Source organism: Engystomops pustulosus, chromosome 6 (assembly GCF_040894005.1).
Source record: "Engystomops pustulosus chromosome 6, aEngPut4.maternal, whole genome shotgun sequence".
Taxonomy (NCBI): Eukaryota; Metazoa; Chordata; class Amphibia; order Anura; family Leptodactylidae; genus Engystomops; species Engystomops pustulosus.
The window spans coordinates 82,793,921-82,820,572 of record NC_092416.1 but is presented as its reverse complement, the minus strand read 5'-3'; the positions used below and the strand labels follow the sequence as shown (position 1 = coordinate 82,820,572).

Here is a 26,652-nt window from a genome sequence, read left to right as displayed (position 1 = left end):
CCCAAAACAGGAGGGGTAAAAATATACTAATATTAAAAGAAATTAACATGTATATATTTTTACTAATTAATTATAAGTGACAAAATATCTTTTTGCTTAGCAGAATATAAATTATATAATATCATCAAAAAAATGTACATTTTATTTTCAATTTGAGGCTTTTAAATTGGCATCCGGGGAGGGAAAAGGTGTTTAACCACAGGGCATAGACTTCAGCCCAATGCATACGACAGTATCAGTGGCCTTGATCTGTCCACATACCTTGTGGCCAGATCACAGCCCCCTCAGAGGTCTATGACGCCCAGTGACAGTGTGGTGAGCACACCATGTCTCAGGACAGAGCCAAAAAATATAGAGCAAGAATGCTGTCCTCGGGCCGCAAAAAATGGACATGTCTTTGGTATGCAAGGTCTGCTCACCTGCTGATGACAGTAGAAAAGACAGTCCCAGCCGCAAATAATCTCATATTGATATTGTAAAATTTGCTGCATTGATTACTAGACAAAAAGGACTGACGTGTCCATACAGATGTAATGTTAACATCACATGGTGTTTTATTACATAAACTCCCAGCAGTATATTGTGAACAGGGAGTTGGGAAGTTCTGTACATACCTTTTTGTAATCTTTGTCAGACTCCTCCTTGTGCCTTGAAAATGAGTATGTTCCTGCTCTGTATGGCATAACACTGTTTAAATTTTCTTTTTCTCTGCAATCAGAAAACCAATTACTCCATACATTGTAATTTAACAAATATATCCCTCAGGGTGCGTTCACACGTTGCAGTTAAAACTGCATTGCAGTGAAAGACATGAACTGAACGAGTGAATGACATTTGTGGAGCAGGTTTCCCCTTCAAAATCAAATTCACTCGTTCAGTTCATGTCTTTCACCTGTTCAATTGACAAAACTGCACCTAAAACCACCTCAAAACTAATTGCGATGCAGTTTTAACTGCAACGTGTGACCGCACCCTCAGAGTGCACAATTTTCAGAAACAAAGTATTAGAAACTTGTAGGCCATGCAAATTAATTTGAACCCTGCAGCCATTTGCTGTGTACAGGAAACTTCAGGGTTTGTTCAGCATAAAGAATAACTAGGAAGTTAGAGGATTACCTGTGCCCAGACGTTTCATTGTGGTTTACAGCCTCTGTTCCCTCATTGTCTGGGACCTGTAAAGCCAAACTAATGTAAGTAGGTGTCTCCGGATAAACAGTCATCAATGGTAACAATAGGAACACAAGCAAATACTGATAGCACCGCCAACCCTTCCCCTGGCTTTTGGCTTGGCTTTTTTGTAACTTTGTAATAATGTTCCACATACTGGCGGGATAAGAGTTTTCTGTTTCATCTGCAGATATAGCAATAGAGGTTACAAAAAGTATTACCACATGCGGTCTACATGAGCCCTCTAGTGGCAAGTTTAGTTTGTAATGACAATTATTAAAAGGACATCTACAACCATGTAAATCATGTGAACCAAGCACACTAACAAGCTGGTGTGTGCCCCCCCTTGTAGGAACTGCTCTTCTTGTAGTTTCTTATTCCCACAGGCTTATTTGCAAATTTTGTAAGCTGTGTGTCCTCCTAAAAACAAAGGCATAAGTAGCATAAAGAAGAACAGATCCAGCCAGAGGGTACAGAGTCCAGTATGTGAGTGTGCTTGGTTTATGATCCTTGATCCTGGTGGTATAAGTCGTCTTACTGGATTTTAAACCCCAACTCATAAGCTACAGCAGCGGCTGACATCATAGTGTGTACACAGCCAGCGCAGACCCGCAGCTGGAAGCAAGAAGCAGCAGCAAGAAAAGGACCTTTTTTTAAGGGCTGGGTGTACTGGGGGCTAGCTACATACTAGAGGGGGCCGGTTAGCTATCTATCTACTGGGGGAAGGGGAATTGGGGCTGGCTAGCTATAAATGACTGAATGGTTTGTAAACTTTCTCCATATGGGGGAGATATCTTTTGCTGGTCAGTGATATCTTCTTCCTCTTGACTCACAACAATAAATACACGTGCATGGGTCAGCCAAGGAAATTTCTCAAGCGCAATTTGTGACTCTCTAATACCAAGTTAGAACACATTCCACTGTTATTATATGGTGACTATTTCCTAATGACACAGTGGTAGTGGAGCAGAATGAGAAAGGAGCGGGAGATCTGCCTATAATAAATAACATCATATGAAAGCATCTTTTAAATCTGTATATATTAGGCTGTCAGGTTTGTATTTTATCAACATGAGCAAAAGATGTACAGTTTAGACACCCCCATATAAACAAGGAAGTCAGGCAATTAACTAAAATTGTGTTTGTCTAATATCTACAGTGGTGGCAAAAAGTATCTGCAATTCTGTCAGATAATAATTGTTTTCTTCCAGAAAATGATTGCAATCACAAATTATTTGGTTTTAATATCTTCATTTATTTAGCTTGCAATGAAAATACACAAAAGAGAATAAAAAAAAAAAAAGTAAAATCATTGATCATTTTACACAAAACTCCATAAATGGGCTGGACAAAAGTATTGGCACCCTCAGCCTAATACTTGGTAGCACAACCTTTAGACAAAATAACTGCGAACAAACGCTTCCGGTAACCATCAAGGAGTTTCTTACAATGCTCTGCTGTAGACCATTCTTCTTTGGCAAACTGCTCCAGGTCCCTGAGATGTGAAGGTGCCTTCTCCAAACTGTCATTGTGAGATCTCTCCCAGATGTTCTATGGGATTTAGGTCTGGACTCATTGCTGGCCACTTTACAAGTCTCCAGTGCTTTCTCTTAAACCATTTTCTAGTGCTTTTTGAAGTGTGTTTTGGGTCATTGTCCTGCTGGAACACCCATGACCTCTGAGGAGAGACCCAGCTTTCTCACACTGGGCCCTACATTATTCTGCAAAAAATCTTGCTAGTCTTCAGACTTCATAATGCCATGCAGATGGTCAAGCAGTCCAGTGCCAGAGGAAGCAAAGCAACCCCAAAACATCATGGAAGGCCTCTTTTTTTCCTGTAAACTCTATGTTGATGCCTTTTCCCAAAAAGCTGTACTTTTGTCTCATCTTTTCTGTCCACATCTAGGGAGGTTAGCCACAGTACCATGGACTTTAAACTTCTTGATGACACCGGCTCGGTAGACACAGGAACACTCAGGTCTTTGGAGATGGACTTGTAGCCTTGAGATTGCTCATGCTTCCTCACAATTTTGATTCTCAAGTCCTCAGACAGTTCCTTGGTCTTCTTTCTTTTCCATGCTCAATGTGGTACACACAAGGGCACAGGACAGAGGTTGAGTAAACATTAATCCATTTCATCTGACTGTAAGTGTGATTTAGTTATTGCCACAACCTGTTAGGGGCCACATGTAAGTTACAGGTGCTGGTAATTACACAAATTAGAGAAGCATCACATGATTTTTCAAACGGTGCCAATACTTTTGTCCACTCCCCTTTTTATGTTTGGTGAGAAATCATATCCAATTTGGCTTTTTGACAATTCTTTTTGTGGTTTTCCATTGAAGACAAATTAAATTAATAATACCACAGAATTTCTGATTGTCAGAGTATTGTCTGACAGAATTAGAGGGGTGGCAATACTTTTGGCCACCACTGTAAATAAAGTGTATGACCAGTAAACCAATACAGTAGTAAAATCTGTAAAATATTTACCCCCATGTTTCCTGTTCTCAATTCTTTTCTCCATCTTCTTCTGTCCCTTGTTGTTAAATGGTTTAGGTTTTCTGTTTCAGACTCTTCTCTGGCAACAGTTTCAAGCTCTACAATAAAAGATGATGAATTTGGATAGATATAACGAATACAGAAATTAGGGAATTACACACTGCAATATGGTTTGCAAATAAGCTCCATTTCATTCATTGTCCTACTACTTGAAAAACCTTGCAGGTGGGCTGGGGAGGACTTTAACCCCTTCCCGCAGAGGCCCTTTTTCATCTTTTCATATTTGTATTTATTTATTTTTTTCCCCACCCCCCTTCAAAAATCCAAACTTTTTATTTTCCCATGTACAGAGCAGTGTCAGGGCTTGTATTCAGTGTAACAAATTGCACTTCATAGTGATGGTATTTAAAGAGGACCTGTCACCCATAATTTCGTCACTAGGAGCCGAAATTTACAGGGATAACACCCGTGATCGGTGCCAGCACTGACTGCAGGCTTTACCTGTGGGTGTTTGCCACAATATGCAGCAAGCGCACACCTTGTATGGAGAGGGCTCAGCCAGTGAGCCCCCTCCATAATACCGCAGCCAGCATGTGACGTAATACTATGTAAAATGTTGGTAAAGGGTTAAAAAAAAAATCTTTACCCTGTTTACATGGGCACAGAACCTCTACTCTGACAGCATCCGGCGGGCTGGCATACCCACCCATACATCAGATGTATGTGGGAGAGTGCTATGATGGGTTTAGATATTTAGGAGCTGCACTCCCTAGATGTTATATGTTGCTATTGGGAAAACTCTGCTTTTTCTCCTTACATTGTAGGCCACATTAAAGGGGTTATGCCACCATGTTGAATATATTTATTTAAAATTAATGATGTTCAGATAGTTATTATTGCTATTAGAATCTATTAACAATTATGCTCCCTTATTGTACAATAAAGCTTTAACCTTGTGTACAACTCCCTCTACTGGTTGCTGTGTCCGATCTCTGGGTTTCCTCTTCAGGCCAACCATGCACAGAGGAGTGCTAGCAGGCATGTTGCAGTAGATCCCTCCACCAGCCGGCCTCAGCACTTGTCTCTGCAGTAACTTAGCAGGAAACATGTGACATGCCAGCTACAGTGGCTTCATGCTCATTATCAGTATTTCACCCCTTATGTGAGATGGGAGAATCCTCTGGCTCTCTGCACCTCCATGTAATTACTTCCTCTTGTAATTACTAGCACTTTTCCAGCTGAATAGTTGTGATGACTGAACTATTGATATTTTAATAGACTTCTGTCATAGTGACATAAATAAACACGTAATAAAGATTGAAGCCGCTAATATTACACCTTTCTTTGTAGGAGAATTCACAGTATTTACAGGTGCAGGTACGACAGCTTCAGTATTCAGTGCTAACCGAGATCTCCGGCCCTGATCCTGTTCCAAAGCAGAAAGGGAAAGAGATTAGCGATATAGAATGTCCTCAAAACTTCAATATAGCCACGTGATACAAACTCATCTATCACATACTTTATAGGGAACCTGTCATCAGCAATAAACCACTACCAGAATATTGTGAAGCAGCGTAACACCTTCTAGTTGTTTCTTTCCTAGCCCAGTGTGGTGGCATCATCCAGAAAATCAACTTTGATTAAATTGGTTGCATAAGGTCAAGTTGGCGGAGAGTTTAACACTGCTGTCAAGGTGGGGCACAATGAACGCCTCCTCCCGTGTGATTGACATCATGCATCTGAATACAGGAAATCTGGTTAGTAATGCCTCTGAATGCAGGGCCATCAATTACAGTAAAGGGAGTTTCTGAAGAAGAAAGAGCTTGACTTTAGTGTTAAAATCTCTGCCATCTTGACTATATACCACCAATTTACATCAATTTCTGCTGAAAGGTTCCCTTCAAGTCTAGTATTAGATAGATATATAGTTTATCAGCAGCAGATCTAAACCATGACCATTTTGACCATTAAAATAAGACAAATGAAAAGCACTTACTGGAGTTTCTGCAGTCTGCTCCTTGTCCCCTCGCTCATCTTTTTGCTCGGTAGACTGAATTTCTACAGATTTTCCTAGCGTTTTTTCAGCTTCTTTCAGGTCAGTGAGTGTGACTCCCTAATATAAAAGTAAAATTTCTTATATGATCTAAAATGTAATATGATGTTCATTTCTGTTATTTCAGTTTTTAAGCAGTCAAATTTAGCATGCAGAACAAGTTGGATAAAACTTTGAAGTCCATGTACAACCAATAGTTAAAATGAAGGTCTTGCCTCGCACAAAAGTCACAGCCCCTTTCTAAGGGTGCGGTAACAAGTACCACTACATTATAAACGCAGCGCTAGCGTACGGGGACAGGCCTCGGCTCCATCTGATGTGCGTTTCTATGGAAACGCATGCGATCAGTAACCATTAAAACACTGATGCAAGGATTTCTGTCCACAGCAGAGTGGTCAGGCAGTGACAAAGCACTCTTCAGACTCTGTGATCACAGCTATGTGATGTGGGAGCCCTAGAGTGTCTGAGGATTATCCCAATTAATTATTTATTACAATTTTTTAGTTTTTATTCAAGCAGCAGATAAAATATGGAATAGAGAAGTTTGGAGTTTCACCTGAGTAGACCGCCTTGACTGTCTCATGAGCCGAGAGCGAGCTTTCCTTTGAGATTCTGATTCTTCGTCACGAACTGGTGTTTGATACGACCTAATAATAATGAGCGGAATTACAATGAAGATGTTTATGGAGGGTGTGAATACATCTCGACACTTATGGATCCAAAACCTGAGTGCCCTCTGTCTCATATACCTTCTCTTTTATTTCGATCCATATGTGGTATTAGATTCAAATCTGCATCAAACAGCCTGGATATGCAAAAGGAGCTGCAGCTGTATATATTGCTTTTCAGCTTGACCATTAATGCCCACACAACCCCAAGACATTTTCACACTAGGCGTGGAACACACAACCTGTAGAAGGGGCCCCACTGACTGCCACAAGATTCAATATGCAGTAAGGAGCCCCTTCTTCCTCACTACCAGCAGCGCTGTAGTCTTATTGATTACAGTGTCAGTGCTGCCATTTTGCAGGGATGAATTGACTCCTTGCATTATATACCGTTATGATGTAAGGAATCCAGTTCTTAGAGCATTTCTCTATTCTGGTTCAGAGAGTCCCAAGCAGAGAAGTGGTATTTGGATATAGTAAAAGACTACATTCCCATTTATGCTATAGCTGGGCACTTTTTCAATATTTCTAATCCAATCAAAATAATAAAACACCAGAAATAATTATCTGTAACCATAAACCAAAGAAGTGGAGAAGATTTCAGGAAAGGCAGAACATGCAAGTGTTAGGTGTCTTACCTTCGCTTGTCTTTGGGATCAGTACTGGAACTTGTGCTGGAGGACGAGGTGGAGGAAGTGGCAGTCATGCTGGACAAAGTGTTTGTGTGCAATTGTGTGGTGGGAACCATGTCAAGTTTCATCTGTAGTCCACCTTCTAAGTCTCTATTAAGATGATTGAAGTACAGATTTTTTTTCTAGCCATTACAAAAAGCTTACATCCAATATCTGGTCCATATTCATACTTAAAAACTAGAAGTTAGTACAGCTTGATACAATGATATGGTTTGTGGGTGATTTTGGATTAGTGAAGAAACAGAGAAGCAGAATTTTCAGGTTCAGTGCTTTGAGGATTAGAAGACAGGTTAGTGACATGAGGTGACAACAGTGACAACCAGGGACCTGTAACAAGTAGTACTTACTCTTTCTTGGCATCTGGAAGAGAGTCCGTCTCCGGTAGGCTGAATATCCGCCGTGTGGGAGTTGGGGGAATACGAGCCATTAGTGGCTCTTTATTCTAGAAGATAAATGGGTGGGGGGAGAGATAATTCTTAACTCTAACTCCTCTCAAGAAAGAGCAGTAACACCAAGAGAATATCAAAGGGTATACATTGTTGGTATACAACAAACAACACACCATATACAGTATGCCATGAGGATTCAGTGCTCATCTTTGTCACATATACATTGCATTTGAGAAACAGGAAACAGGATTAATTCTACTATGTAGGAGCAGTCATTACATGCGGTTAGTCTACCCTGGACAGTCATCATTCCATGGATCTTATTATGGAGGTCGGACTGACAGCCTAAATGCACATGGCCCACAACCAAAATGATCTCCAATTACTTTGGCTTTTTGGTCATTGTAGAATCAAGACTGAACAAGCAAAACCCAAGCCCCCATATATTTGCATTACAATGTATGTATTACTACTTCTAAGGTTGCCTTAAAAGTTAATCTACCATTAGAATCAAGCATGATAAACCAAAGGCACTTACCCATATATCCAGGAACAGTGACTGTGGTAATCTTCTTACATTGGTTATCCATTGCCTCCTTCCTTCTAAAATCAACTTCTAATTTATGGAGGCCCCCCTGGTGATTTTACCAAAGCTCTCAAGTACTGTAGTTGACAATGTCCCCAATTCTGTTCCCTCAGGGTTTCCCCCCATTTATGTGCCTGATATAATCTCATTTCAGCAGAAGAAGTTTCAGCACACAGTGGGAGGGGGAAGTGCCCATGCACAGTGTAATAGCTTGTGAATCTTTAGCTTTTTACCCCAGAGCCCTTCTGTATCATTAGCATCATTTTAGGAGTAGGGAGGCCATGAAAAACAAAGGACTACGATTACCGCAGTGACAGTGCCTAGATCTAGGAGTAAGTATCCCTGGTTTATCATGATGGATTGGTAAATTTCCTTTCAGATGAAATGCCTTTTACATATAATGGTTGTCTCCACTGTATACAGACAAGGATAGGGAAAACAAGTGCAGTACAGTTATAACCTTGTCCACATGTACAAGTCACCACTGTATTCACATTTCTATAAGCAATCTTTGTTTTATTGTTGCTGCATCTAAGACTTCTATACTACATTCAGCCATCTGTACTTCCCTACCACTTGCAAACTTTTTCCCCGCTGATTGCATAAGGGTTTACTGAACGGAGTCACACTGCTGCTCACTGCCACCGCTTCTAGATTTCTTTTCCACTTCTGGAGAATCTCCCAAATGTCCGGCTTCTGAGACAGCAGAATAAAGAAGGGCTGGGTAACAAACACTGAGTAGTAAATTAACAGACTTAAAGCTTCATTTACCAACAAAATTGAAGAGATTTGAGAGCAGGTTATGGCAGATGGATAGAGACATGTAGTATAGAGATGAGGGGACTTGATGTCCACATTCAGCAATGCGACCCAGACTGGTGGATTGGCAGCTGAACAGCCAAACTGACCCCCCCCCCCCCCCTTTACAACTAGACAGGGCTATGATTAGCCAGGTGGGATATCCATCGTTAGTTACAAGGGGCTTTAATTTGCCAAATTGGCTGTTTGGCCGCCAATTCAGCATTACGTCTGGGTCGCATGGCTGAATCCTAACGTGGCCAAACATCTCTAATGTAGTATATAGCTGTAGGACTAAGAATGTACACTCACCTGCCACTTTATTAGGTACACCTGTCGAACTGCTTGTTAAAACTTAATTTCTAATCAGCCAATCACATGGCGGCAACTCTGTCTTGACCATGTCTACATGCACTATCTCCTGCAGTTCAAACCGAGCATCAGCATGGGGAAGAAAGGTGATTTGAGTGCCTTTGAACGTGGCGTGGTTGTTGGTGCCAGAAGGGCTGGTCTGAGTATTTCAGAAACTGCTGATCTACTGGGATTTTCACGCACAACCATCTCTAGGGTTTACAGAGAATGGTCCGAAAAAGAAAAAACATCCAGTGAGCGGCCGTTCTGTGGGCGGAAATGCCTTGTCGATGCCAGAGGTCAGAGGAGAATGGGCAGACTCAAATCGCCACCCGTTACAACCAAGGTAGGCAGAAGAGCATCTCTGAACGCACAGTACGTTGAACTGAGGCAGATGGGCTACAGCAGCAGAAGACCACAGCGGGTGCCACTCCTTTCAGCTAAGAACAGGAAACTGAGGCTACAATTTGTACAAGCTCATCGAAATTGGACAGTAGAAGATTGGAAAAACATTGCCTGATCTGATGAGTCTCGATTTCTGCTGCGACATTCGGATGGTAGGGTCAGAATTTGGCGTCAACAACATGAAAGCATGGATCCATCCTGCCTTGTATCAACGGTTCAGGCTGGTGGTGTCATGGTGTGGGGAATATTTTCTTGGCACTCTTTGGGCCCCTTGGTACCAATTGAGCATCGTTGCAACGCCACAGCCTACCTGAGTATTGTTGCTGACCATGTCCATCCCTTTATGACCACATTGTACCCAACATCTGATGGCTACTTTCAGCAGGATAATGCGTCATGTCATAAAGCTGGAATCATCTCAGACTGGTTTCTTGAACATGACAATGAGTTCACTGTACTCAAATGGCCTCCACAGTCACCAGATCTCAATCCAATAGAGCATCTTTGGGATGTGGTGGAATGGGAGATTCGCATCATGGATGTGCAGCCGACAAATCTGCGGCAACTGTGTGATGCCATCATGTCAATATGGACCAAAATCTCTGAGGAATGCTTCCAGCACCTTGTTGAATCTATGCCACGAAGAATTGAGGCAGTTCTGAAGGCAAAAGGTGGTCCAACCCGTTACTAGCGTGTTGTACCTAATAAAGTGGCCAGTGAGTGTATAATTTCCCTGTTAAAAAAAATATATGAATAAATAGTGTCCTATATTCTGAAATCCAGATTTAGTACTTACCGGTAAATCCGGTAAATCAGTTTTCACTAGTCCACCATGACGATCTATTTTTTTTAGGTGGCCTTCATGGGGGACGTGGCAGAAAAGAGGAATGATTTGGTCCAGATACAGAGTTGGCATCACACAAAGGTGAAACACTACGGATAGTTAAGTTTTTATTGCACCCCCCTGATCAAAGATGTAAAGTCCTGGCTAATAGAGAAAAGACACTGATCCCAAATGCTACTATTAGGTCCGCTATTAATGTTAATGGAAACTGTGCGTCCTAGTCTGTGCATGTAATGTCTCTTCATTGAGCTGACCATAACAGGTTAATCTTCTCCCATTCTCCATTCAGTATAAATACATGTTCAACCTAGCATACGGGTGTATAAAGGAGCAGACTATGTGTATATATGGACTTATCGAGGGATGATCCCTACAAAACACTCCCCATATCTCCACTTTCTCTCTAAAGGTTTCATTTAATCTCTATATTTACTTTCCAGGGGATCCAAGCAGATTCCAAAGCTGGAGCTAGTACTTTTCTATCTCACCCTCAGAGCTTGGGATATATGCAAATAAGGTTTCCAAGATGGGATAAGGTAAACTATGCCTCTTTTGGCTACCTTGTAAGGCAGATCCCTTAATTAAAGTCCAACCAGAATCTATTCCTTCTGGAATATATATACTAGTTTGGTTTTAATCATTCATCATGTTCATAGGTTTCTTGAAAGACATGCTTGATGTTAAGGGGACTGCCTTAAAAGGTAGCAAAAAAAAGCCGTTGTTTTCCTTATACCAACCAGGAAAACTTATTTGCAAGATTCACTCCACATGCTTACAAGGTGACCTTATTTGCCAAAGTCTCCGTAAGGAGAACTAATACTTCCTGAACCTCAGGTCTTGGTTCACAGAAGTGTCATTCTCCATAATGTCCTACATGTCCAGCTGATGCTTGAAAATCCAAAACCAGGAGGGAAATGTAAACATTGAAGAGTTGGAAATCTTTTCATTATAGTTTTTCCTCTATTTGGGGTTTCCAACACCAAAGTAAAATGCTCATTGTAAGGATTTGAAGGTTTGTGCATAAGGAAAGCGTACCATCTCCTGCAGCAGTTCTCAGCAAAATAAAACACTATATGGTGTGTGAATTGATCAATTAAACATTGGATGTCCTGGGAAACAAGTAATGTCCAAACCTGGTTTTTCTACCACCATTACAGTTCCATTCAAATTACAACTGGATACATTCCCTAAAAGAGTTGTATTTAAAGACCCATTGTTTATGTGAAACTGCCTGAAGTATCTTCCAACCAATAAGACATTGTAATGGCACCCACACATGTGTATACAGAGAACACCTTGAGCCATGAATCAGCTCTTTTAACAGAATCAAATGAATGAACTGCTCACCCGTTCTTGGGTGTCCAGTCGGGGGCTGGAAGCAGAGCGCTTGATTCCTGGCTCTTTGAAGCTACTGTCCGCTATTTTGGCATCCTGCAGAGCCCCAAAGCTGCCAGTTTTCCGTAAGCCTGCCCTCAAGTTGGAAAAGGAAAGCTGGCATCTCTCTGTGATGCTGCTCGGTGCCCCAGAGAACTATAGATATGGAAGAAGGGTTTGTATGGGGAATTGTGATTGATACATCTCAATGCCACTTTAGAAAAAAAAAAAAAAAGAAAATTCACTTCTCGAAGATGCATACAGATTAGAACAGGACGCAAAATTTCTCCCGAAAAGAATGCAATATAATAACACCCAAAGGGCAAGAGGCATTTCTAGCATCTCATATCAAGACTATGGATATATAAACACATAAGAGGGGGTGAAAGTAAAGATGCACAAAAACACTGATCAAAATAAACACAGGAAAATTTATGTTCCACCATTATTACAAGTCAAAAATTTCCTGTAACAGCGCTACACTGGTCACAGGTAGTTCCTGGTATTGCTATAGACAAGTGCAGCACACTTCCTGGAAAAATAAGTACAGTAAGAAAATATAAATTGATTTACCAAAAATGAAAAATAGCATAAAAAGCCATACAATTCCTCTCATCTTCACCTAAACTTAAGATGAAATGATTAAAGAGCAACTCCAGCCATAAACGGGGTGACAATTCTCCAGTCTGTACTGGTCAGTGACATAGCAGATATTGTTAGTGTAAGTCGGTGGCGTGAAGGCTCTCTTGGAAAAAAGAACTATCCATGAAATGGTGAAACCGATGACTGGTCCATTAACAAGTAGTTTTTTTATGCAAACCCTATTAATAATAACGTATGGCGAGGCTTGACCCCCAATTAAAAGGGTTTGTCCCATAGAAGAAAATTATTCATTGTAGGTGTATCTAGTGGTGGGACCTCCAGTGATCTAATGCTAATCATACATCCAATTACTCCAGGTTTAGTATTACAGTGGGCAGCCCTATATGGAGACAAACTCATCAGAGGTCTCTTAACCCCCATTTGGGAAAGCCATGGCTACAGGTAGCCAGTGCAATCTGTATGGGAATGCTTATGCCACCATATTCTCAATTTTAACAGGAGTTGCTCTTTAAAATAGACTATAAGCATGCAGACAGGTGCCAGGAAACATGGTGGACAGCTAAAACATGGCTGAGGCTGGAGCTGCACAACCTAGGTCACCATCCTGAAGAACCAAGATGTTTCTCCTAAATACAGTTAGATGAGACTTCTCTATATAAAATGTGGAAGAAAAATTAATATTGTGCCAGGAATCCAAGCACATGTCCATGTGTAACCCCAGCCTGATATGACAAATTACAACAGGAGCAGAAGAGAGTAAGCGTTCAATCATGGAGAACCTATCAGCTCTAGGCTACAGTAGAAGTAACAATGCTGGAACCCTAAGAGCCTTTCCTTTGTCTGACATGTACAGTATTACCATTCCCATGTCAGTAGGGCAGATCACTAGGACTGTCAAATCCATGCTTACATTGTTAGGAGCCTTTACTCCTATACATGCAATAGTAAACATATTGCAGCATCTTCAAAAAAGATTCCTCCGAACTTGTACTGTATCTGCAAGTTTTTGCATGTAGAGGTGACAGGTCCTCCAAAACATACAGAAAAATGGTAGATTGTCCCTTTTTAATTATAGTCTTCCTGGATAACTCAGGACCCACATGCAATGAGATTGAGATCGCCAATAAGCAATGGTTATATATGACTGATGTGGCAAGCTCTGTGCAGCAATGCGTAATCTGTGTGCGCCATATAAAGGAATTATTATTATTATTATTAACACAAATACAATTCATTATTTAGGGGGTGGCCTTCGTCCTGCCAGAATTAGCTTTTTCTATTTTTTTTTATCTACAATGAGGAAACTTGTAAAGGAGCACAAAATGCCTAACAAAAGTTTTCACCTTAAAACATAGAAAATAAGAATTTAAAGGGAGCCTGTAACCAAGGAACTCACTTTCACTAAACACAGGTTACAAAAATCTATTACAGCTGCATTGCAAATGCGCTTCTGTTTTTTTTTTTTTAAATGCATCAAAACCAAAGCAAACCCTGAGACTTACCACTAGAAGCCGGGTTAGTTTACTCCTTAATGACACAGCCTGTTTGTAAGTTAAGGCTCAGTCCTTTTTATTTATTTATTTTTTAATTTGACCAGTGTCTCTCCCTGTTGTAATAACTTTTCAACACTTTAAGATATCTCTGTGATTTTGAGATTGTTTTCTCGTGAGACATTCTTGTTTATGTTAGTAGCATCATTTCGGTGAGAAGTTTCTTTCTTGGGGGGTAAAAATTCTATAATTTAGGAAAAGTTTGAAAAAAATGACAATTTTCAAAGTTTCAAATGTTCTACCTTTTAGACAAAAAGTCATTCAACAAATTTTTTTTTGTAGAAACATTTTGCCATTGGTCGTCTTTTTATTTCCATAATTTGTTTTACGAATCTGAGAAGGCTTCAAGGTTTAGTAGCAACTTCTCAGATTTTCAAGAGATTTGAAAAGTGCTAAATTTTTGGTCACCAATTCAGTTTGGAAGTGCCCTATAAAGGCTTATGTACTATATACCCCCACAAGTGACACCATTTTATGAACCCAACATCTCAAACTATTCAAATCAGCATTTGAGATGTCTGTTAACCCTTTAATTCTTTATCTGGAAGTGAACAAAAATGGATTGGGAATTTTGAAATTTCAATTTTTGAAAAAGATTATTCTCATTTAGCCCTAAAATGGACAAATTCAGAAGGAATTTGAGGTAAATATACATCCCAAACTTTTTGCCCTTCTTCTTCAGAGTATGGCAATACCCGACATGTGGATGTCAACTGCTGTTTCGTCACACAGCAATGTCCAGAACAGAGTTTGTGCCATTGGGTTTTTAGTAGTACATACCTCCACAGAACAAAGCCTGCTTCCCCACGCTACTCCTACTGTCTTGTAACAGGGTGACGTCCAAAGTGCAACTAGCGCTCGCATCCGATATATCAGACGCTGAGCATTATGTCACTGTGCTCCGATATATTGGATCAAGAGCATGAACAGATTAATATTTTTTGTTTGTGTGTGTGCTTTTACTTTATATGTCCCCCATGAGGTCATAAAAGACCCCTGTGGAACATTTTCACAATTTTTTTTTTTTTACTTTTACAAGTTTTACGCCCACTTGTCACACTAGGGATTCTGATCAGAGCTGTACTCAGTCTAATTAGACCCAGCAGTTCGGATTAACCGCCGTCTCAGCTCCTCTATGCATCGCGCTCATTCAGCACGATGAACGGAGGAGATGAGAAGGGAGAAGCAGTAACGAACCGCATCTTCCTTCTCCCTAGGGTCCCGGAGACGGGGTCCTGCTCCTGCGATTAGAGCGTCGCTGCAGACTCTGGACCTGCCGGTCTGAGAGGAGTTAAGGTGCACAATTATATTTTAATACACAGAGAAGGCAGAAAGCCATATATGCAATGCAGCTGTAATGGGCTTTTGCAACCAGTCTATAGTGAAAATGATGTCCCTGGTAAAATAAGGTTCCCTTTATTTAAAAAACAAACAAACAAAAAAAACCCTTAAAGCCAAGATCTGGTGCCCATCTGACATTAGTGGACCATATTATACAGGTCATGTTTTATTTGGAACTGATCATCACCCAAAATGACAGGTGTCAACAGATGTCCATTACGGTGTACAATGATTATTTGGGGTGTATGGTTCTGATGCATTTGGCAGGAAGGCTGCACTGGCGTACACTTCTATGCCAGTCCCTTCCTGGTGCAGAATTGCTATAGTACCATCCGCTGCTCAAGCTTGAACAGTCGCTGTTTGTAGCAATGGCGCTGGTTTAGAGCAGGCGTGGACATGAGTTAAAGGGGAAAATAATCGCATTGCCTGGTATTTCTCAAGTAACAGAATGTATTTCAGGGTGCAAGAAAACTGCTGCACAAACATTGATAAGTTTCCCCCGATGACAAGGGTATGGGTTACATGTGTGGGCATAGCCTTACATAAAATAGTTCTTTTGGGTAGATTAATCCTGGTGACGGATTTCTTTTAATACGGTCTGCATTTTGCAAGGATTTACTTTAAGATAAGTTAATGCTGTATTTGTAGAACCATCAGCAGGTCAATTATTGTTACAGGTTTCTACACTATGAAATGTAGAGGAACATTTAGGACCTAATTATTCCATATAAAATCATTTGGCAAATGCCTGATGCTACTGACACGAGATAAAAGGAATTTTCCTATAGAATAAATATCTTTTCACAATACAGTATAAACCCACAGAAGCCGTATCATCAAATACAGACGTGTATAAAAGGAACCCTCCAACTATACAGAACCAGACTGTAGGAGATTTACCAAAACTATCTAAAAAGAGAGCAGGTCCATAGAAAGCAGTGACAGGGCAACTTTTAGTTTATAAAAAGTATTTTGGGAAACTTTGGATTTGTAGTAATTATTTCACCCATTTCCTACTGGTGACCCATGTGTATACATATAGATCAGGGACCACCAGTGAAAACAGGGGGACTTATAAATATCTTCTCTATTCCATAAGCCAATTAATACACTATCCACATGTTTATGGAGAACTAGAAAAAAATCTGGGCATTGTATGGTCTGCTATTCACAGACAAAACACAATTTTGTGCTGCTGGCCTTCGACTCTACAGACCATTAGCAAAGATGTGTGAACATGTTGTTCATACATTCCAAGGAGAAATAACAGAGGAAGGCATTTCAAGGGGAATATTAAGACTTTCTAATCTGTAAAATATTTGGCTATTATATCTTCTATAACCAAGGATACAGAGGATAGAAATGAGGATAGAAGGGGAAAAAAAAACCCAAACAGAAATACAATGACACAAAAACCAAAATGAACACACACAAGCATACACTACAAACAAGACAAATGTTGCTCACCGCAGCCTTTTGGCCTCTCTGGGGCACCAGAATGATACCGGTTTTGCGCAAGCTCTGACGCCACATGGAGGGACCTATTGGTCCAGCAAGGGGCAGAATGGGAGTGACAAAGGTGAGAAGGGGCTGGCGGGATGGAAGGAGACACACAAGCCGGCACACAAAGACAGGCACGTGGTAAGAGGGAGCAAGTAAGGAAGCCAGGAAAGAAAAATGAGAAAAGCAGAAGTGTAAGAAAAAAAGACCAGTCACCTCAGATGAATGGGACATGGTGCCAGGAGAAGGGAAGTGGTCAGAGACAAAGGGAAAAGACAAAGACAGAAGAGAAATCGGTCCAGTACTAGCAAATTTAGATCTTTAATTATATTACGTTTCCATATGACATTAGCACAAGTGGCAGACAACATTCATCAAAACTACAGCTTCAACCTAGCGTTGGTCTTTCCACGGTGAACAAGGTACCTTGAAGTGTAACTCCAATTCACATAAAACCGACACAGCTTTTAAAGTAGAGATTTCCCCAAAAATACATCAAGCCTTTCAGAAGTGTTAGTGAATGTATTATTATTTATTTGTATATTAATATAGTCCCAGAGATCACACACAACCCACATGCATAGCTCAAGTCATAGAATAGCATAGCATAGCATATGGATTTCTGCCAGCCACTCAGGTATAGAAACATTCCATTTCTCTGAATAAAGTTGGTTCTGAATAAGGAAGTATTGTATGGACCCCCACTCAAGTGTACTCACCTTCAGCCCCTGCCTCTCCTCCAGAGTATATAGCCTGCTTCCCCTGCCCTTGGTATATAGCCATCAGCCCCTGACCCACCAGTATATAGCCATCAGCACACACTATGTTGTCAGCGTGCGGCAGACATCATGCTGCGCATGACTGACGGCATGGAGCTGATAAAGGAGCATTGGACGTATAAAATTGAACCGGCCGGGGGGCGTCTAAGGGAAAAAAAAGGTGTACTCTCCTTCATAGGCTGGGTATATCTCAAGGAGGGAGCTACAGACTATATACTGGGGAGAGAAGGGGCTACAAGCTATATACTGGCGGGGCAGGGGCTGATGGCTATATAGTAGGGGCAGGAGAAGCAGGCTATATACTGGAGGGGCAGGGTCTGAAGGCTATATACTGGAGGGGCAGGGTCTGATGGCTATATACTGGAGGGGCAGGGTCTGATGGCTATATAGTAGGGGCAGGGGCTGCAGGCTAAATACGGGAAGGGAGGGGCAGGATATATACTGGATATATACTGGTGCGCATGAGCTGGTAGGCTATATATTGTGGGGGCTGTGACCAATGCATTTCCCACCCTCGGCTTATATTTCAAGTCAATAGTTTTTCCCAGCTATTTGTGTTAAAATAGGGTCCTTGGGCTTATACTCGGCTCGGCTTATACTCGACCAAGTGACTTGCAATAGGGGTCAGCTTCCACAAGCTTCAATTGAAAAAAACTTTAACGTTCTGTGAAGTAGGAGCTACACTTTAAGGTATAACATTTCTGGAAAGGCACAAGCTGTTGGCATGCATGCAGCAATGAAATAATGGGGACAAAGCTTGTAAAACATGCTTCTAGATGCCGGATAATCTGGTGGATAAAGTTCACTGAAAAGGGACCCATAAGAAAATGGGAAACATGGTCATACATACCCAATGTGCAAAGCTTAGATATCACACAATACTAGAAGCAGAAGATACCTCCTAATAATTACTGGAAAATAGACTCTCCAAATGTGACCATATAAATGGAGCAATGTATAACCATTTCCAAAAGCCGATTCATTTGCTGCCATGATCCTTTACGTTATAGCAGCTGTAGGAAGTGCAGCCTATAAGTCCCCAGGTGCTACTGTGGGCTCCTGCCACACAAGCTTCATGCCAGTTGAACTAGTTGTACCATGTGGCACCAAAGTACTCTGGTATAGGTGACATAAATGGGTCCTGCCCCTTATTTAACAGCATTAGGGGAGCAGTGCAGGCACGATTCTTACAACTGCTCTAACACAGCTGGCTGGCCATAAAGATGGATTCCCTTTTACCTACAGATTTACTATACATGTATATTTATGCAGAGTATTCAGTCCTAGATATGACAGGGCCAAGGCAATGGTTATCTCATGACAATATTTCAATAAATGACATATACTGTGTTGGATTATATTACATAACGGAGAAGAAGTGTGTATTACACCAGAACACCATCATTATTCAGTGTAAGGCAGCTGTACTAGGCAACAACTTTTCATCAATGTAGATTTGGTTACAGCTCATGGATACAAAATAATGCTTGGTAATGAAAACAAGGCCCATGTATTTGGCCGCCTATCTTGATTTGAAGACAGCTCTCTGACCGAAGCTCAGGGCAACACTGTTCTCTATATTACTGTATGTTCAAGAGTCACTACAATTTACCTGTACTCGTAGAAAACAATAAGTCAGAGAACTGTCTCCAGGGCAGAAAATACAGGCAACACAGAGGCCATGTACATGTGCATGTGCATCAGCTTGTAAAGGCTATGGACATATTTGTGCAAGAAAAATCAGTAATGTTATGTGATAAAGCGTTCCCGTTTGTAAATTAAGATGAACTTGGCCATTTTTGCACTGCATAGCTATTATGTAGATCATGTTAGGAGATGGTGCCAGGAGACTCTGCCCACAAGGTGGGAAGTTTTGAACACTACTCTTATTGGTAAACTTATATTAGCACAAAAAAGGCAGAAATAAAAAAATAAATTGCCAAAAGTGAGCTGCAGCTCCCAACTTCCAGGTGACTTTATTGCACATAGGGTACGTAACAAAAACTGAATAGTGATAATGACCTGGTGTGAAGGGTTAGTAAAGATTGACAAATAGGAAATGTGAGATCACTACTAAAAAAGAAGGCATCCATTTCAAGACTTGCTCTTACCTTCTGGTCAGGTAAAGATGGGCTTAAAGTGCTATTCTGTGGCTCTGGCAATAATCCATTTTCATTGACCTGCACATCTGTTTTAGGATCTGGAGGAAAAAAATTATATTTCAAATAAAAGATTATTAAAAATCTCCAGTAGAACTAGGCAGCTAAATAATGAAAAATCTAGCAAGGGATCAGGAAGAGATCTTTAGATCTAAATGATGATTTTTGTGCGTTAATGAAAAGTAATGCTATTAAGACTCTTATGTGACTTCTGAAATACATTTTAGCAGTTTCTCTATTGCAGGCTCCATGTCTAATTCTCAGCTGTCCTTGGGGTATGGGGTGGAGACTCAATCCTATGTCCTCTACCCCTGAGAAATTCTTCTCCCCAACAATATGACTGTGGCCACAGCATCATTACACCACTGAAATGTTATGATCAGCACTGATGGGAATAAAGCATTTGGGGTAAGAAGGAAACTTCTCTTTGCCTTTAGTCCCTTCCAATTATTTTTCCCACCTTGTTTGAGGTCTCCAATCATCTTATAAGCAATTCTTAATAGGTCAGAAAACTGGTGAACAAGGCATGATAAATGCCCCCCTATTAACACTTGTGGCATACGTAATTCTTTACTCTATATACTTTCACCGTAAGCTAAGGACATATGACTTACTATTACATCACATTGTCAATAGGTCTATATGGAGTGGGCATGTCAACAGGTACCCCTACTGATTATGGCAGCTAAACTGTTACATGCAGCACCTAAACAATGGTGCCAATCTCTGCCCGCCTCATGACATGACTTGAAGGGGGGTGGGTTGTAAATCAGAGGGTTATTTGGATGTGCCCTTTGGACCCCATAATGAAAGTTGTTAAGACAAGGCCTTTAAGACAATGCCACAGCTGCATTTTCCTTTCAATTCTGCTACATTTTGGAATTTTTTTTTTCCCGCAAGTTACATTTTTACTGCAGATAAAAGCATTTTTATGTAAATGGGGGGGAAAGTTTTTTGAATGCAGGAAGAGAAGTCCAAAAGGGTCTGGTCCTGAAGTAGTTAGAGAATAAAAGATGGTCTATTTCTGCATTTCTTACAGTGTCTATAGATCAACTTTATCTCCTGAATTCACACAGACAGCTGAAACACAGAAGGAGGAATTTATTGAGACTGGTGTTTTAAACTGATGTCTGGCGGGTTAGGGCATGGGTGTGAATGCCCCTCTCCCCTACATGCAAAGTGTTTAATTTTTGATACTATTCATTACGGAAATTAAACTGGTTTCATACAGCAAGTTTAGATACTATTACATCTTAGATGTCTCTAAGCCACTTCTGCCAATAGATGGCAGTATCTGATAGTAGTAGTAGAATGACACTGCCAATGTATTGTTACCATGCCCAGCTACGGATAATATTCAGTATATTGCCATACCTGATCTTGGAGAGCTGACTGAACCATATGGCACCATTTCATGTTCCTATCTGAAGCCATATTTACTCCCAGACCACTAAGGGAAGCTGCAGCTACCCACATATTGCAGCAGTGGAAATGTGTGACATGGTGGACTTTTACTTGGCAGCTCTTTATTCTCGATCAGAGAAGGAGCTCAATCTATTATGTAAATATGACTACATCTACTCTTTATGGGTGGAGGTTAAAGAAACACTAGGACAGCCAGCTGAGCCATTTCTATCACCCCATCAATAGCCATCACATATGGATGGATATTCCAATCTTAACCATAAAAATGCAGATATGGGAAGTCTTAAGCGTTGTCTTAAGATCATCCCTTAAAAGCAAAAACTTAACACACTACTTAATAAAAAAATTCTAATTAAAATCTCTTGGAATGAATTTGGATTTTTTATTTTCTTACCATTTATGGAGTCATTGTCCTCTTCTGAGCTGAAAGAACTTTCTTCATCGCCAACGTTGATTGTTCCCAATGTCTTCCTCTCTTTTGACTGGTCTTGTACAGATATCTTTTCTTTGCTGCTCATTCGACAAACTGAGCTTCTAAAAATTAGCACAAACAAAAGGTGGCTTCAGTAAGGATTTCAAGAGCTTTGACAACACAATAATTTACCATTTGAAGCTGAAGTTCATGCAAGTGACTCCAATAATTTACAAGAAATGAGAGTTCTTTTGAGAGTAGATACAGCAACGTGCTAATAGAACACTGATTAAAAAGCCCAAAATAAAGGTGTGAAGATCACAGCTTGTCATTTGTGCCACCCATTCATCACAACGTGGGGGAAGCTGTATCCAACCTTGAGATGATGGGATCACATGGAAACATAAAATGTTCACATCACTGCATGATATGAGCTCCAGGTAGAAAAGTCTACCATGTTATAGATCCATTACTTGAAAATTATAAAGCCTCAACTAAAGTATCTATTTGATAAAAATAGATAAAACCTCTGCACTACCCAGACATTGATTGTTAGAGAATAGGATAACTAAGCAGTGGAAGTGCTGTCGGTGTGATACAGGTGTCTCTCTGTATCAGCCAAAAACTAAAAAGAGAAGAGAAAATACACCAAGCACCAATTCACACTGATTTCGTAGGACAGTTAATATAGAAGTTTTAATCGAGTTGTGGTCTCAATACATCAAAAAAAATAAAAATACACATCCTTATTCTCACATATTAAATTTCAATGTTATACATAAGCAACAATAGATAAAATACATAACAGTACTGAATATCAAACGATTATAAAAAAAAAAAATCAGTCCTATATAAGTAGGCAGCAATATAAAGCTGCAAAAAAATAAACGTAATGTTTATACCCAATTAGGACATTAAAAGGTATCACGGTGTGATCTCAGAGAGGGGAAAAAGGTAAGGTGGCACTCAAAGGGGCCCACGTGCTTAACCTATACCTCAAAAATATGTTTGCAATGTAAAAAAGATATGCTTATACGGAACAAGAAATGAGACCTATCAAAGTCCATATATTCGATTAAATTGTATGACCAGTCACATGCTCATATGGTTCAGTTGTTTCCACAATTGGATCTTTTAAGCTGCAGTTCACACAGGATGATTTTACACTGGGTGTGGGCTTCAAATCAGGTGGCCAGCCATTTGTTTGAATAAGTAGCTGGATGCGATAAATCTCTCTTTCATCAGATATACTGGCAAGGTTAACCTTTATTTGGATGTCGTGCTTACCCTCAGTTGTTTAACAGTGAAAGCGTATATTTACAATACAGTCCACTCCTCGGACGGTTAATCAGCTTTTACCTCCACAAACAAAGCAGTCAGATCTGTGTCAATCAGCGTCTTTCCGATTTTTCTGCGCATGCATGTCACTCCATTCAGCGCGGTCAGAGAGGGAATCGCACAGGTGTGTAGGAGCGCAGCTCACACGGGTATGTGGGGAAGCCGCTGCCGTTGGACTGTTAGTAAGTGTCCGTCTGATGGCTCGTAGCTGGATTAGATTAGGTGCAGCATAAAAACTGATAAATGATGACAGTCCAGAACCATAAAATTGAGCGTAGTTACACGGAACAAATGAGAGAGCCGTGCATCTACGCTCATTTTTGGACTGTCATCATTTATCAGTTTTTATGCTGCACCTAATCTAATCTAGCTACGAGCCATCAGACGGACACTTACTAATAGTCCAGCGGCTTCCCCATATACCCGTGTGAGCTGCGCTCCTACACACTTGTGCGATTCCCTCTCTGACCGCGCTGAATGGAGTGGCATGCATGCGCAGAAAAATCGGAAAGACGCTGATCGATACAGATCTGACTGCTTTCATGAGGAAGAGTATATATCGAAACGCGAAGGCTTTGCCTGATAATCGGTCTTGTGCCTTTAATGTTTTCTACTGCATGTACGGATTTTAATAGTAGTGAATAAAGTACTGGATTAACTTTCATGAAGCATGTCTGCAGCGGGACCTTTTTTTCGTTGTTCTGAATTTGTCTATACCGGAGAAGCTCAGGTGATCTACCACATGGACTAATCTTCATATCCATTCCTCAAGGAAGGTGAGCTGACTTTTCCTTTTTCCATATGTGTGTTTGCTACAAGAAAAAACTCACCTCCTGTGTTTACTTGTATTTACAGTCTGTTGGTCCATGGTTGTATCGATAACGGCTCTTTTAAGATTTGCCTCTTTTTCACTTCGCAACTAAAAAAAGCAGAAGGGATATATTAGTGGGATCAAAAGATGTTCACAGCAATTTCAGTGTAACTATTTTTTCCTGCAGTTCACCAAATGGAAATGAGAGAAGGAACATGAAAGAGATCACATGTCTTTATACAGGGGAAATCTAACCTAGAATAAAGTGACGGTATCAGAAAGGTTCTAATTAGTGAGGGGAAGTATTGGATCCGCTTGGCGGAAGTCAGCTGGGAACCGGTCACCAAGACACTAATTTCCATCTATCACAGATTCCAAAAGCCCACAAAATGACAAAAGCATATGTGCTTTGTGGGATTTGTATATCATCTAACATCGGCATTATAGTACAGTACTTGGCTCCTTGCCAACGTCCCCCCTCAAGTCCTGGAGGCTGGGATCCAAATTCAAATGCTCGTCTCCTCCAGATTCATAGTGCAGCCAACATGCTGTATTTCCTTCCCCTGTGAAGTCACGGACAGACGGCCGCTCAGATGCAGGGGACATGGGATTGGGGGGAGACACACACACACCCGATACCTAGCCGCCCCTCTGCAACATATGAGCGTACCCTCAATCATCAGTACTGACCCTACCCCATCCACCTAGTGAAGGAGTTGGAGTCGTGATAAAATGGACAGACTCATAATCCACAAACATTTAACAAATTCTAAAAGTTATGAAATTTCCTTTAAATGAGTGTTCTATTCCTGATATTAAGATTGCCAGAAGGAAGCAACAGTAAGAATAAGGCACTGGGAAGGAATACCTGAATTTATCTCTTTGCTGACCAGGAAAACAGGACTGTGGAGCCTGTATTATTTTACCGGAGACAGAGTTGGGGAGATTGAGGAGACGGATGTTTGGCTTACCGACTCCAGTGCCCTGGTACAGATAGGTGTAGGAGAGTCAATCATCGCTGCTGCCGCCACCCCGCTTGACCCTCACTTAGTGTACGCAGCTTGACTTGTTACAGATTGGTATAGCAGAGAATCAGTGCTGATCCCCACCCTTCCTTCCCAACCCTCACTCCTGGTGTTGGAAGGCTGACTTGGTGAATGCAGGTTACAATTCAGTGCCATTTTAGCATTTTTTCCTAAAATGAACATCAAAGAAGATAAAAGCAGTGCATGTGATCCAATTACTACTTACATCTTCCTGCTTCTTCTGCAGCTCTTCTAAAAGACTAACAATCTCCTCATCTGCAACATCACAAGGCCGCTGGCCCTGAAAGAAGAACGTCCTGTGAGAAGGATGCACCGTGCACAGCACTACAATAAAGGTCACAAGCAGCTGCCTGTGGGTGGATATGTGGGCATCCTATGCCATCAATGGATGTGCTGATGTAATAATAAATAACAGCTTACAGATTTTTTCTTTTTCACTAAAAATAGCAATTAACATACCAGAGGTGGAGGCAGGATATTAAGCTTTCTGTACTTTGCTTTGGATCATTCAGTAACATAAAATGTGGGAGGTGAAATATCTGGACCTTTCTTACCACATTATTGAGAGCATTCATGTCACAGAAGTTTTCCACAAGAAGTCGAGATGCCTCCTCCACCCCCCAGTGGGCAGCAGCATGCAGGGGTGTCCAGCCATCTTTATCCCGAACATTTGGATCAAAACCAGCTTGAAGCAGCAGCCTGGAAATAGAGTGGAAACAAATGAGCTTCAATTGTCCACTTCAAAGAGTCAAGATGAGGATGGATCTCCAATGTAACTAGATTACCTCATGACCTCTATGTAGCCTTTAGCTGCAGCCACGTGCAATGCGCTGGCCCCAGTCTTCGGATGCCTGGTGTCTTCGATCTTCCTTGCATTCAGCCACTGTCGGGCATCCTGCAGCATCACCTCCTCCTCCTCCCTCTTGGCCGCCTCAATGTCTATGCCTGCAATGAGGAAAAAAAGTAACCTGCAATGATCATAATGCATGTTTTGGCATATTTTACCTAGTAATTTCTAAGGAGTTGCATCGTATTAATGTACAGAGTATGCTAACCCGTGGAGCCCTTTTTTACCTTTCTTTAAGGAGCCAGAAACTGGGAACATCTCTAGTGCCAGAAATGTGCGGTACAAAATGCTTCCAATCTTATATAAGCCACTTATTTGACTCCAAGCATGCAATACCCAGCATCGTCTATAGCCTATAGTGATGTACACCGAAGGCTTTTGAGTAAATTCCTTTAATCATCCTTGCTATAAATAATTAAGCAGTGAGCCTGGCAGCCTATGTCCCCGGAGACTACATGCTACCACATATAAACTGGAACACTACAGATTACTAGTGCTTTATATAGTAAAGCCTGGATATTTATAAAAAGTATTGCTGGACCATGCTCGGTATGATGGAATGTGTATGCCCAAGTTATTCAGGATTCACTAACCTGCTATATTTTATTAGTGAACTAGTTATATTGTGTTATATGGTAGGCGACATAAAGGAGTATCCTCACACATCCTCACCCTGAAAAGGCAGTACTGAAGTGCTTACCTGAGATCTCACTACTTAAACCCGTCCGATGGATCCCAAACAGAAAATGAAATCATTGCTAAAAATCATATGGTATCATTCCACAGCAATCCAGTACAGGCTTCTCTTTAGAAGGCGACTGTCAATGAGCCACGTGCCACACTTTCCTTCAGCTAAATGCCAGATAATCCTTCAGGCAGACACATGGGTGTATTGAAGGTGCCTCCTGTATCTGGATGATAGAGAATGAAACTGTGTGGCTACTTTTGGGAGCCTGTGCACTGTATGCGTTTGTCCTCTTGTAACCACTGCTCAAAATAACTGGATGGAGGG

At 40.9% G+C, this 26,652-nt stretch overlaps 1 protein-coding gene across 6 annotated transcripts in view; it reads right to left on the bottom strand.

The window, feature by feature from the left end:
* The window catches only part of PPP1R12C (protein phosphatase 1 regulatory subunit 12C), a 51,073-nt gene that overhangs the window by 4,671 nt on the left and 19,750 nt on the right, over positions 1-26,652 (bottom strand). The window contains exons 4-20 of one of the 6 annotated variants that reach the window (XM_072156788.1): positions 25,579-25,738; positions 25,348-25,492; positions 24,999-25,073; positions 23,767-23,855; positions 21,581-21,720; positions 19,714-19,802; positions 16,791-16,913; positions 11,803-11,985; positions 8,631-8,753; positions 7,430-7,524; positions 7,029-7,172; positions 6,279-6,369; positions 5,666-5,782; positions 5,008-5,095; positions 3,661-3,767; positions 1,117-1,172; positions 615-708 (exon numbers count right to left, since the gene is read on the bottom strand). In XM_072156788.1, the coding sequence (XP_072012889.1) occupies positions 615-708; positions 1,117-1,172; positions 3,661-3,767; positions 5,008-5,095; positions 5,666-5,782; positions 6,279-6,369; positions 7,029-7,172; positions 7,430-7,524; positions 8,631-8,753; positions 11,803-11,985; positions 16,791-16,913; positions 19,714-19,802; positions 21,581-21,720; positions 23,767-23,855; positions 24,999-25,073; positions 25,348-25,492; positions 25,579-25,738 (1,919 nt within the window). The remainder of the gene's footprint in view (positions 1-614; positions 709-1,116; positions 1,173-3,660; positions 3,768-5,007; positions 5,096-5,665; positions 5,783-6,278; positions 6,370-7,028; positions 7,173-7,429; positions 7,525-8,630; positions 8,754-11,802; positions 11,986-16,790; positions 16,914-19,713; positions 19,803-21,580; positions 21,721-23,766; positions 23,856-24,998; positions 25,074-25,347; positions 25,493-25,578; positions 25,739-26,652) is intronic. The other 5 variants (XM_072156790.1, XM_072156791.1, XM_072156792.1 and 2 more) reach the window with 5 other exon arrangements.